Source organism: Caretta caretta, chromosome 13 (assembly GCF_965140235.1).
Source record: "Caretta caretta isolate rCarCar2 chromosome 13, rCarCar1.hap1, whole genome shotgun sequence".
Taxonomy (NCBI): domain Eukaryota; kingdom Metazoa; phylum Chordata; order Testudines; family Cheloniidae; genus Caretta; species Caretta caretta.
In genome coordinates this window covers 29,817,785-29,831,415 of record NC_134218.1, presented here as the reverse complement: position 1 = coordinate 29,831,415, position 13,631 = coordinate 29,817,785, and the positions used below count along the sequence as shown (strand labels likewise).

The 13,631-nt window shown below is 44.6% G+C and overlaps 1 protein-coding gene across 2 annotated transcripts in view; it reads right to left on the bottom strand.

Annotated features, from left to right (window-relative positions):
• The window catches only part of TRPC4AP (transient receptor potential cation channel subfamily C member 4 associated protein), an 81,460-nt gene that overhangs the window by 7,338 nt on the left and 60,491 nt on the right, over positions 1-13,631 (bottom strand). For both annotated transcript variants that reach the window (XM_048820659.2, XM_048820660.2), the window contains exons 13-18: positions 11,750-11,833; positions 11,346-11,436; positions 10,696-10,836; positions 10,038-10,146; positions 9,502-9,614; positions 9,059-9,265 (exon numbers count right to left, since the gene is read on the bottom strand). In XM_048820659.2, the coding sequence (XP_048676616.2) occupies positions 9,059-9,265; positions 9,502-9,614; positions 10,038-10,146; positions 10,696-10,836; positions 11,346-11,436; positions 11,750-11,833 (745 nt within the window). The remainder of the gene's footprint in view (positions 1-9,058; positions 9,266-9,501; positions 9,615-10,037; positions 10,147-10,695; positions 10,837-11,345; positions 11,437-11,749; positions 11,834-13,631) is intronic.

The window sequence follows — 13,631 nt, the reverse complement described above, 5'->3', positions numbered from 1 at the left end:
TTTAGGCTCTAGAATGTGTTATTTTACTGTATATAGAAAAGGAGTACTTGTGGCACCTTAGAGACTAACCAATTTATTTGAGCATGAGCTTTCGTGAGCTACAGCTCACTTCATCAGATGTTTACCGTGGAAACTGCAGCAGACTTTATATACACACAGAGAATATGAAACAATACCTCCTCCCACCCCACTGTCCTGCTGGTAATAGCTTATCTAAAGTGATCAACAGGTGGGCCATTTCCAGCACAAATCCAGGTTTTCTCACCCTCCACCCCCCACACAAATTCACTCTCCTGCTGGTGCTAGCCCATCCAAAGTGACAACTCTTTACATAATCAAGTAGGGCTATTTCCTGCATAGATCAAGGTTTTCTCACATCCCCCCCACCCCCATGCACACACAAACTCACTCTCCTGCTGGTAATAGCTCATCTAAACTGACCACTCTCCTAGTTTAAATCCAAGTTAAACCAGAACATCTGGGGGGGGGGGGAGGGTAGGAAAAAACAAGAAGAAACAGGCTACCTTGCATAATGACTTAGCCACTCCCAGTCTCTATTTAAGCCTAAATTAATAGTATCCAATTTGCAAATGAATTCCAATTCAGCAGTTTCTCGCTGGAGTCTGGATTTGAAGTTTTTTTGTTTTAAGATAGCGACCTTCATGTCTGTGATTGCGTGACCAGAGAGATTGAAGTGTTCTCCGACTGGTTTATGAATGTGTTAATTCTTGACATCTGATTTGTGTCCATTTATTCTTTTACGTAGAGACTGTCCAGTTTGACCAATGTACATGGCAGAGGGGCATTGCTGGCACATGATGGCATATATCACATTGGTGGATGTGCAAGTGAACGAGCCTCTGATAGTGTGGCTGATGTTATTAGGCCCTGTGATGGTGTCCCCTGAATAGATATGTGGGCACAATTGGCAACGGGCTTTGTTGCAAGGATAAGTTCCTGGGTTAGTGGTTCTGTTGTGTGGTATGTGGTTGTTGGTGAGTATTTGCTTCAGGTTGCGGGGCTGTCTGTAGGCAAGGACTGGCCTGTCTCCCAAGACTTGTGAGAGTGTTGGGTCATCCTTTAGGATAGGTTGTAGATCCTTAATAATGCGTTGGAGGGGTTTTAGTTGGGGGCTGAAGGTGACGGCTAGTGGCGTTCTGTTATTTTCTTTGTTAGGCCTGTCCTGTAGTAGGTAACTTCTGGGAACTCTTCTGGCTCTATCAAGAAACTTCCTGAAAAAGCACAAGATCAAATCCGCACAGACACACCCCTGGAACCCCGACCTGGGATATTCTATCTACTACCCAAGATCCATAAACCTGGAAATCCTGGGCGCCCCATCATCTCAGGCATTGGCACCCTGACAGCAGGATTGTCTGGCTATGTAGACTCCCTCCTCAGGCCCTACGCTACCAGCACTCCCAGCTACCTTCGAGACACCACTGACTTCCTGAGGAAACTTCAATCCATCGGTGATCTTCCTGATAACACCATCCTGGCTACTATGGATGTAGAAGCCCTCTACACCAACATTCCACACAAAGATGGACTACAAGCCGTCAAAAACACTATCCCCGATAATGTCACGGCTAACCTGGTGGCTGAACTTTGTGACTTTGTCCTTACCCATAACTATTTCACATTTGGGGACAATGTATACCTTCAGATCAGCGGCACTGCTATGGGTACCCGCATGGCCCCACAGTATGCCAACATTTTTATGGCTGATTTAGAACAACGCTTCCTCAGCTCTCGTCCCCTAAAGCCCCTACTCTACTTGCGCTATATTGATGACATCTTCATCATCTGGACCCATGGAAAAGAAGCCCTTGAGGAATTCCACCACGATTTCAACAATTTCCATCCCACCACCAACCTCAGCCTGGTCCAGTCCACACAAGAGATCCACTTCCTGGACACTACAGTGCTAATAAACAATGGCCACATAAACACCACCCTATACCGGAAACCTACTGACCGCTATTCCTACCTGCATGCCTCCAGCTTTCACCCTGACCACACCACACGATCCATCGTCTACAGCCAAGCTCTGCGATACAACCGCATTTGCTCCAACCCCTCAGACAGAGACAAACACCTACAAGATCTCTGTCAAGCTTTCTTACAACTACAATACCCACCTGCAGAAGTAAAGAAACAGATTGATAGAGCCAGAAGAGTTCCCAGAAGTTACCTACTACAAGACAGGCCTAACAAAGAAAATAACAGAACGCCACTAGCCGTCACCTTCAGCCCCCAACTAAAACCCCTCCAACGCATTATTAAGGATCTACAACCTATCCTAAAGGATGACCCAACACTCTCACAAGTCTTGGGAGACAGGCCAGTCCTTGCCTACAGACAACCCCGCAACCTGAAGCAAATACTCACCAACAACCACATACCACACAACAGAACCACTAACCCAGGAACTTATCCTTGCAACAAAGCCCGTTGCCAATTGTGCCCACATATCTATTCAGGGGACACCATCACAGGGCCTAATAACATCAGCCACACTATCAGAGGCTCGTTCACCTGCACATCCACCAATGTGATATATGCCATCATGTGCCAGCAATGCCCCTCTGCCATGTACATTGGTCAAACTGGACAGTCTCTACGTAAAAGAATAAATGGACACAAATCAGATGTCAAGAATTAACACATTCATAAACCAGTCGGAGAACACTTCAATCTCTCTGGTCACGCAATCACAGACATGAAGGTCGCTATCTTAAAACAAAAAAACTTCAAATCCAGACTCCAGCGAGAAACTGCTGAATTGGAATTCATTTGCAAATTGGATACTATTAATTTAGGCTTAAATAGAGACTGGGAGTGGCTAAGTCATTATGCAAGGTAGCCTGTTTCTTCTTGTTTTTTCCTACCCCCCCCCAGATGTTCTGGTTTAACTTGGATTTAAACTAGGAGAGTGGTCAGTTTAGATGAGCTATTACCAGCAGGAGAGTGAGTTTGTGTGTGCATGGGGGTGGGGGGGATGTGAGAAAACCTTGATCTATGCAGGAAATAGCCCTACTTGATTATGTAAAGAGTTGTCACTTTGGATGGGCTAGCACCAGCAGGAGAGTGAATTTGTGTGGGGGGTGGAGGGTGAGAAAACCTGGATTTGTGCTGGAAATGGCCCACCTGTTGATCACTTTAGATAAGCTATTACCAGCAGGACAGTGGGGTGGGAGGAGGTATTGTTTCATATTCTCTGTGTGTATATAAAGTCTGCTGCAGTTTCCACGGTAAACATCTGATGAAGTGAGCTGTAGCTCACGAAAGCTCATGCTCAAATAAATTGGTTAGTCTCTAAGGTGCCACAAGTACTCCTTTTCTTTTTGCGAATACAGACTAACACGGCTGTTCCTCTGAAACCTGTTTACTGTATATGTAACTCTGATGCCAACATTTCTGTTTGCTATACTTTGACTCCCTGTTCTTTATTAAACAAACAGATTTGTTTATAAAGAAAGCAAGCGTCAGTGCTCCATGTGAAGCGGCGCTGTGTCCTAAGGTGTAACCAGTAAGCCGGGGTGTACTGTTCCTTTGGGAACAGCGGGTCTGGTAGTTCTGTGAGCGTCCAGTGGAGCGGGGGCTGGACATCCCATGGGACACTTGGAATACTCCCGAGTTGGAGTGTGCCTGTTGCTTACCTGCACAGGGACAGCAAAGCCTGCCTGGGCGGAGAGGGGAGAGCTTGTGTTGCCTGTGCCTGGTGGAGACAGGGGGCTGACCGTTGGCAGGCACAGGCTAAGTCCTCAGGCTAAGAGCAGGTGGCAGCAAGGTGCCTCACAGCCCTAAGTACCCCCAGCATGCATCCCACCTTCCCAGCTCTGCAACAAATGAAGCAGGATCCCACAGACAACAGCCTCTTTCACTACACAACCCTGACTCATCCCCAGAGCAGGTCCTGCCTCTGTGCTGAAGGAGGTGGGTCCAGTGGGGGAAAGTAGTACGTGATCATGTACCGAAGAGCATCAATGCATATGCACAAGAGGGCCATGTAAAGGTTGGACCGACAACCTTCATCCCGGCTTTTCCCATCTTCTGAGCGCTTGACTTCGCAACTTCATTTTTAAGCTTTTATGTGGATAATTTCCTACTTTTTTTTTTTAATTAAAGAAAGAAAACCAAAAACCAAATTTCATGTGTCATCAGCCTGACAGCCCCAGAGTTCAGCAGCCGGGCTGGAACCTTTAGATTCCCACCCAGAGTAACTGGGAGCAGGAGTAGTTTGTGGACCAGCACTTGGTGGATGGGACAGCAGAGGGATGGAGAGAGACTTGGGAACCTTGGGTTCCAATCTAGGCGGTGGAGGGAAGTGTGCTCTAGAATATCCCTTCTGTCCCAGTCCTGTCTCTTCCTCCACCCCGGCTCCTTGTCGCAAGCCAGTTCCAGTCTCAACTCCTTAGGCTTCTCAGGCCTGTTCCCAGTCTCCTTGCTGAGCCAGTCCTAGCTTCAACCCTCTATTCTTCTCCATCCCAGTGTCCTCATCCCCTTGTCCCCAGCCAGTCCCAGTTCCCTGTACCCTGGCTCCCGACCCAATCTGTCTCCCTCCACATACTCTGCTTCCAGTTGTACCCCCAACCCACATTTCCCCATCCCCACCTCCCTCATCCAATTTCCGTCTTCTCACACACCCTCCTTGTTCCAGTCTCTGCCCATCTCATCTGTCTCTCTTTCCCCTACTCGTACACATGGCTTCACATCTGATCAGTCTCCTTCCCCAGGCTCAGAGACCCAGACACCCCCCAGCTCCCTTCCCTCGTCCCCACCATCCTCCAATACCAGTTTTCACCTCCCCACTTAGACTTCTTGCTGCCATCTATTTCCACCCACTCCCACCTGTCCAGCAAGGTCCTCTGCAATCTCAGGGCGGAGGAGGCTGCCTGATAACTGCCTGGGCACAGCGGGGGCGGGGAGGGTGGTCATTGAGAGCACCTGAGAGGAAAGGCTTCCTCCTTGCTCTCAGTTCAGATGCCTGGAATTAGCAGGGCCCACAGAAGCCAGGAACTGCAAATGCAGGGGAAGTCCTGCTGAGCCCAAGGCTCAGGCATGCCCATTGTGGATGGACTCTTGAAGGATTATAGCTGTTAAAATCTATAGTCTCTACTGAGCGTGTGTGAACGGATTTTTTTTTCCAAAAACACATAACCAGATTTTGGTGCATTTTCACAGGAATGGCAAAAGGCACATCCCTGACACAAAGACCAGCCAACTGCCAAACCTCAAGTCCCTGCTCTAAAGCACAGGTGCCCTAAGCTTTTGAGAGAAAAGGTCACCGGAACTTTAACACAAGGAAAAAAAATTCCCCTAGGCTCATTCTCAGAAATGTCTAAACCTTTCTGGCTGAAGTTCTCCCCCCCAAATAATCAGCCTGAGACAGACCCCTGGCATGGAAAATTTCAGCCCAAACAGTTAAAAGTCTGGCAAAAAAAGTTATGAGTCACTGAAAAAAGGGTCGTACAATAGGAAGTGTTGAGCAATGTGCCACCATGCTGCCAATAACACTAGCTGACATCCAGGATAGATGCCGTTTACATTTGTATCTCATATGAACAAGCAACCCAAATGGTCAGGTCCATATCTATTTATAGCCTGCCACTCCTAATCGGTTTCTCATTCACTTGCAGGAAGCGTGGATGCCGGGTTAGATACTACCGAGAATGTTTGCTTGTTCAGTTTCCCATTGGATTTTTTACTTCCTTTTCATGGAGATTAGGGCTGTTGATTAATTGCAGTTAACTCACGCAATTAACTTAAAAATAAAAATCGCAATTTAAAAAATTAATCTCGATTCATCGCAGTTTTAATCGCACTGTTAAACTATAGAATACCAATTGAAATTAAATATTTTGGAAGTTTTTCTACATTTTCATATATAATGTATTCTGTGTTGTAATTGAAATCAAAGTTTAAAAAAATTTTAAAAAAATAAATTACAAATATTTGCACTGTAAAAATGAAAAGAAATAGTATTTTTCAATTCCCCTCATACAAGTACAAGTAGAAAGATTTGCACTTTCATGACAAAATAGTGCAACTTACAAATTTTTTTTGGTTACATAACTGCACTGAAAACCAAAACATAAAACTTCACAGCCTATGAGTCCACTCAGTCCTTCTTCTTGTTCAGCCAATCACTCAAACAAGTTTGTTTACATTTACAGGAGATAATGCTGCCCTCTTCTTATTTACAATGTCACCAGAAAGTGAGGACAGGCATTTGCATGGTACTTTTGGAGCCGGCATTGCAAAGTATTTATGTGCCAGATATGCAAAGCATTAGTATGCCCCTTCATGCTTCGGCCACCATTCCAGAGGACATGCTTCTATGCTGGGGTCTCAAATATGCGGCCCGCGGGGTTATTTCCTGCGGGCTGCCAAGCTCCCCTCCCCCCTGCTCCCCTTCTCCCCAGTGCACTGCATCCTGCTCCTCTGCCTACCTCCAGGCACTTCCCGTCACCAAACAGCTGTTTGGCAGCACTTAGCGCTTTCCAGGAGGAAGGGGGGAGGAGCGGGGAGCTGCGTGCTCAGGGGAGGAGGCAGGGCAGGGCCAGGGATTTGGGGAAGGGGTTGGAATAGGGGCAGGGAGGGAGTGGAGTTGGGGTGGGGACTTTGGGGAAGGGGGTGGAATGGGGGCAGGGCAGGGGGTGGGAACAGGCGGGGCGGGGCCTCATGGAAGGGGTGGAATGGGGGCAGGGCAGGGGGTGTCAGTGATGCAGCCCCCAGGCCAAATATACTAGTCCTCATGTGGCCCTCCTGGTGATTCGAGTTTGAGATCCCTGTTCTATGCTGATGACGCTTGTTACAAAAAAAAAATGAGTTAATTAAATTTGTGACTGAACTCCATAGGGGAGAATTGTACGTCTCCTACTCTGTGTTTTACCCGCATTCTGCAATTTATTTCATGTTATGGCTGTCTCGGATGATGGCCCAGCACATGTTGTTCGTTTTAAGAACACTTTCACTGCAGATCTGACAAAAACGCAAAGAAGGTACCAATGTGAGATTTCTAAAGACAGCTACAACACTCGACCCAAGGTTTAAGAATCTGAAGTACCTTCCAAAATCCGAGAGAGATGAGGTGTGGAGCATGCTTTCAGATGTCTTAAAAGAGTAATAGTCGGATGCGGAAATTACAGAACCCGAACCACCAAAAAAGAAAGTCAGCCTTCTGCTGGTGGCATCTGACTCATGACGAAAATGAACATGCATTAGTCTGCACTACTTTGGATTGTTATTGAGCAGAACCCGTCATCAGCATGGACGCATGTCCTCTGGAATGGTGGTTGAAGCATGAAAGGACATATGAATCTTTAGCACATCTGGCAGATGAATACCTTGTGAGGCCGGCTACAACAGTGCCATGTGAACGCCTGTTCTCACTTTCAGGTAATGTTGTGAACAAGAAGCAGGCAGCATTGTCTCCTGAAAATGTAAACAAACTGGTTTTTCTGAGTGATTGGCTGAACAAGAAGTAGGTCTGAGTGGACTTGTCAGGCTCAGAAATTTTACATTGTACAAAAAAAACCTGCATTCAAAAATAAAACATAGTTCTACATTTGTAAGTTCAACTTTCATGATAAAGAGATTGCACTACAGTACTTATTAGGTGAATTGAAAAATACTATTTCTTTTGTTTTTTTACAGTGCAAATACTTGTAAGAAATAAATCTAAAGCGAGCACTACATTTTGTATTCTGTGTTGTAATAGAAATCAACATATTTGAAAATGTATAAAACGTCCAAAAATATTTAAATAAATGGTATTCTATTACAGTTTAACAGTGTGATTAATCGCGATTCATTTTTTTAATAGTTTGAAAGCCCTAATGGAGATATATCTATGGGTCTTGGGTTGGGTCAAAGCTGATAGACAAATGCTGAATTTTAGATGTGTTTTGAACACTCCTCCTACCTCTCTATTTTAGAGGACTTTAGCTTGAGTACATGCTTTAAAAGAATCATTTACACATAGTGCTTAGGAAGAATATAAATGACATAGATGGCATGGAGGTTGAGAAGTGAGCTGTCGTACAAAGGGGCGGGGAAGCTAACATGAGACAAATGGAAAAACTGAGGACAAGGAAAATTAAGGCTTAATTTAATATTAGACTAAATATCAGGAAGACTTTGGACTCCTAAAGTGGTTGAACCTACCCGGCATTTGATCCAATTAAGACAGGATTTTCTGTAAGTAAAGCTATTGAGATGGGGTTATTCCCTTCATACTGTCCAAGCTACCAATGACTACTGCCACCAAGGTGCACAGGACAATTCAGCTGTTTCTCCAGCCAGGGTACGTTACCTGGTACAGATACAAAGGGGCAAGGAAGAGTTCCATTTAGACTGTTAACGGATCAGGACTTATAAGCCACCGAAGATGAGCATCATTTCCTTTTAGTGTTAGAATTACACGGGTTAATATTCTAACACTGAGATATTGACAAGTTAGAGGCATTTAAGAGAACAGCACCATCAACAGATTAACGAGCAGGAAGGGCTGTGTTAGAGTGAAAGCTTAAGACCTGTATTTGAATCGCTTGGGTATCTGTGGGGGAAGCATGACCATGTGGGACAGACAGGTGCATTAGCATAAGTTAGGGAAAAGCTGGGCTGAATAGCATGAAAAGCTTCCGGATATTGAAATCTATGAAAATGGCATAATAGCTCCTCATACACACTCCTTGGGGAGGGGTAAGTGGTAGAAGCCCATTGCTTGGGACACTTATGGCACAGCTCTGGAACAGTACACTTTCTAGGGAACAATTCTGCACTGCCTCCTCAGGAACCTGGCCAGAGTGCCTCAGAGGTCTTTGTCACCTCTGATCTGATGAGAGGATTGAACAGATCCAAGCCCTACAGTTGCCTCACGCTCTTCTGATCATGTGCACCCTGGCACTGGATTGCTAAGACACTATAAAAGCACTTTAGGAAGTTCCATTTCCTTACTTCCCTCAAAACTTCTCATTTCTTCATTTGTGCAGGCTAGGCCACTAAGACTACCATGGTTCTCCCCTAGGGCAGTAGGAGATCGAACACATACATTTTCTAAGCAGGTGCTGTCCTTGTCCTTGTTGAGGTAATGCTGTTGCCAGAATCGCAGGAGACTATGAAAGTTGTTCAGGATGAACCCTGGATATTTTTCCGTGTATTCCATCTCTTGCAGTGTGTGCAGGTAGAAGGGTAGCTTGTCTTTCCTTCGGGCCAGCATTAAGATAACTAAGCTTGTGTTCAAACAACTGACATTTTCCTAAAATAAAGGAGACATGGTAAATCAAGTTACAGAAAAATGCAGAGATCAAGTATTCCATGAAATGAACACACAGAATTCATTTAGGGTCCAAACCTATCCAAGAGAAATGCTTCTAATGCCTACTGCACAGTAAAAAAAAAAAAAAGCATGTCTCGAAAGGAAGTCAGACCCCCAAACCCATTAATACACGTAATGAAGATTACGGTGATCATATTTTAATGTCAGCTCTTTACCTGTGTGAGTGTCTGTACATGAATAATATTAATGAGGCGGAAAAGGAAGGACATTCTCATGGACATCTGAGACATGTATGATAACAGGCGGCACTCGGACAAGACTTCTGCAACTATAGGGAAGAAAACCAGATTATTAGGTTTGCAGAGTTTAGATACAAAAGAATGAAACCGTCATTCTTAAAAACTGGATGTAAGGGGAAGACAGTCATTCTTGAACCTAATGCAAGACTAGCCGTTGTATTCAGAGCTGCAGACAGGTTGTGCTTCTCTCCGAACAGAGACAAGGGAGACTTCTGGTTGAAAAAGATGGCTGTCCTGAGGACGGATTGTCTTCAGCCACAATGTTCTTTTACTGCCGGGTGGTCTGCAACTGAAGGCCATCCCAGCTGACAACGTGGGCAGCACAGGAAAAAGAACTGGTGCTCACACCCAGTAAGCACATGGGCCAAGTCATGCATCTGAGAGACACACTCCTGCTAAGGATTTTAAAGCCTGATCACAATCTCTCAAAGAAATGCCAAGTCTTCCTTTACCTTTAATATCAGACTGGTTCTCAAATCGGTCCAGGGACAATGTAATGCAGCGAACCAACATGTTTGAGTCAACCAGTGAACTGTTGATCTGATTCAAAAAGATCTGAAACTAAAGACAGACATTTTAGTGCTATGTTTGCAAAAGCTATATACTCTATACTGATAGGCACTTGTGGAGCAGAGTTTCATACACTTTGAGAGCATTGTATGTGGTTAACAAGCTGGATATTACCCATGGCGTGAACAGTAATTAGGATTAGCTGCCCACTGCAGGTAGGTCTGCAGACAAGGCCCTGAGACGAGTACAATTATGTGACCACACAAATGGCCTTTGGAAAAGTTACTGCATAAGTGTGCTCAAGAATTTGAGCTTTTGTTTTAAAGGACTAAATCTCTAGCCACATTGCTAGATGTGATGCCAGGTCACATCCTGAACAGGTGTTGTGCATCCAAGTCTGTAGACTACCTAAAACAGTAGCTCAGAAGTACAGATGCCCTGTTCATTTCAGAGGTAACTATGAGCCCTCAACCCCCAAATTATAAATTGCTTCTGCTCCTGCCCAGAAAAAGGAAAGGGGCAAATTAACCCATATACATCACAGCACAACACCTGGTATTTGGCACAGAGCAGGGTGGCTATTTTTTTGAAGAGATTTACCTTCTCATCTGTGTTGATATATTTGTTGAACCTCTTGAAAGCATCAATGTTGAATTTCATCAGTTCTCCCAGCAGATCGAAGTAACTCTGAAGAACATCCCGTGATTTGCACTCACTGTCAACAATGCAGTAGAGAATTTGCTGGCAAGAAAGGAAAGTGTGTGACCACCACATTTTAGCTTAAGTCACCAGAAAATTCAGATTCAAATGCTTGTGATCCAATTACTGCTTCAAAAAGTTTATCCAGATTTCATTCTTTTTAGAGTAGGTAAATCAGGTGACTTTTTCCATAGCACCCACAAGTGGAGTATTGAAGATAGATATAAATCACTTAGCATCTGGATACTGTAAGTAACTGTACCAGTTCCCAGAGTTAGATTGAACCAAACCTAGCAACTATAATCATGTACATTTCAGGTTCCTATAAATCACAGATTTACCGATCACCCCCTTAAAAGTTCATCTTGATGTTGAAACCAGAGCTACACCTCTCAAAAGGTCTTGCATTAGGTATAAGATCTGCCTATTGCTGCAGTGAATTCTAGCACTTGTTTTTTAAGCTTCCTGGATTTTCTTAAAAATTAAGCCCACCAGATCATGCTAAGTTTGTTACAGTGTATTTGTGCCAGAGCAGTTATCTAGGTTATTACCTCCAAGAGACCTCTCTTTAGCAGGAACATCTGGTCTGCATAAGAAGTGGCACCTCGTAGAAAACTCTCAACTGCCCTTGCTTGCCAAAACCTGAGACAAATATAAATTCAACTACTAATTCAACAAGGCTATAACTCATTGGGAAAAGTTACTTTACTACATACACCTCAGACTAAACTGAGTTTCCCTGTCCATTTAGTATCAACGTGAAAGTGAAGAGATGTAAAGAGATTCCATAGAATAGTAACTCTATTCCACTCACACTACCAGAGAAACCAAATCAGAATATTTTAAGTCTTCTCATGATGGATAATAAAATACTTCAGCTGCCATGAACTCTGAAGACTAACAAGTCTTCCCACCCCACCAAAAAACAACATATACCAATGTAAATGGAACTCACCTGAAAGAGGACTCAGCTGGTTCCTTCTTCATGACCTGTAGTAGCCTGGTTAACAAACCTCTTTTGCCATCGCAGACTAGACTTCTAAAGCATGTGGGGAAAAAAATTACAAATGTGCGTGGAAGGATGGCAAAAGCAGGTCACTACAGAGCGTACTTCTGGAGATCAAGCTAGATACTACTCACAAAGCTGAATATGAAGAGTCCAGTATTACACAGCAACATCAAGCATGAGCATTTCACATTGCCCACAAGAACTGATGACCACGTAGCTCTGATGCTGCAGTCTGCAAGAGCCGCAGCATAACTGGCTTTCAAGGAAGTTTCAAACAGCATTTTTGTTGAAACGTTACCAAATAGGAAAGAAACAGGAGCACTGTGACCAGAGGGAGCAGCAGGCCTGACAGCTCTGAGAATGGAGGGGGCTGGGTCTCACTGCACATTTGTGGAATGGAGAGTTTGGTTCAGCAAGCACAACATTTTGGTATCGAAATTCAGACCAAGGCAGCGGCCCAAATGAGTTAACAGTCTCCACAGGGAAAACCCATCAAACTGAAGCACACAAACATGAACAGCACCTTGACAGAAATGGCAGATGTATTTATGCAGGAGACCTATGCAGACATACTGCCAGAAAAATCACGTTATTCGGAAAGGGCGTGGCACCTGAAAACAAAGGCAGGAAATGGAATGGTTCTGTCCATGTGCTTAGACCATAAGCCAACCTCCAGGCGTAAGGCAAGATAGTTTAGGGTGGGGATTCACTTTTCTACTGTTCACAAAGATAGGCTGCTCAGTTGGTCCATGCTGGTCACTGCTTGTGTACTGGCCAGCTGAGGTGCTGGATGCAGCCTGGAGTCTGCAGAACAGAGCTTTTCACAAAGGAGGGCACTGATTGCGGGATAGCTGGCTCCCCTTACTAGTGCCATCAGAAAATAGGGAAGGTTGCTCTGCAGATTACGCAGGATGGAAGAGGTTACCTGTGGCCTCACCCCTCTCCTCCTTCTAGCACACGTACAACACAGGGCAGTGTTTTCCTCTGAATGGCTGAAGCAGGGCCAGAATGGCAGCAGTGCTCAGGAAGAGAGGATCTGGTCAACACCGGTGGTGGTTTCTCACCAACAAGGCAGATTAACGAGGAAGCTGGCAACATTTAAGAATTGGGAAATCCCATTGTGTGCCAGAGATTCCTTTTCAAAGCCAATGGCACCTTCCCACTCACACCAGCTTCCTGGTCTGAAACATTAGCTGTAGGGTTTAGTGACTCAAATACGTTTGTTGGCTTTCTCTTCCGAGCCCTGCAGAGGGAGTGAGCTGGATTCTTTTGTGGAGTACATGAAGAGAACTGTTTACCAAGCACTTGTCTTCAGAAGTCATACTGATGTAACTAGATCAATATCACAGAACACCTTTGCGGGGCCACTCAAATGGGTTTACATGTGTTGTGTCAATTTAGCTTAATTTGGTTATTAGCCCTCTTAAATCGAACCCCTTTTGCAGGTATTCTCATCTGTTTCACTAAACTGATTTAGAAACCAGTTTAGTTAAATTGGTGTAATGTGTGTGCGTAGGCCAGGCCTAAATCGCAACTGCAAAATATTACTGGTGGCTATTCATGAGCTAGAAAGATTCCATCTTGATTTACAACACGCAGTTTGTGAGGCTGGCAGTTAGAAAAGCATATAACAGAGATCATGGACACAAAACGTCAAACTCCATAATGCCATTGTCACAGCCTCTTTTTAGAGTATAAAGTGCATTTTAAGATGTCAGCTAGTCCTTACCATGAAAATAGGGGTAGCTATTTCTTCCTTTGAAAGATCTGGCTCTCCACCTGGCAGTGCAATGGCCTTATAGAGCAACACTATTTGATACTGATGTGG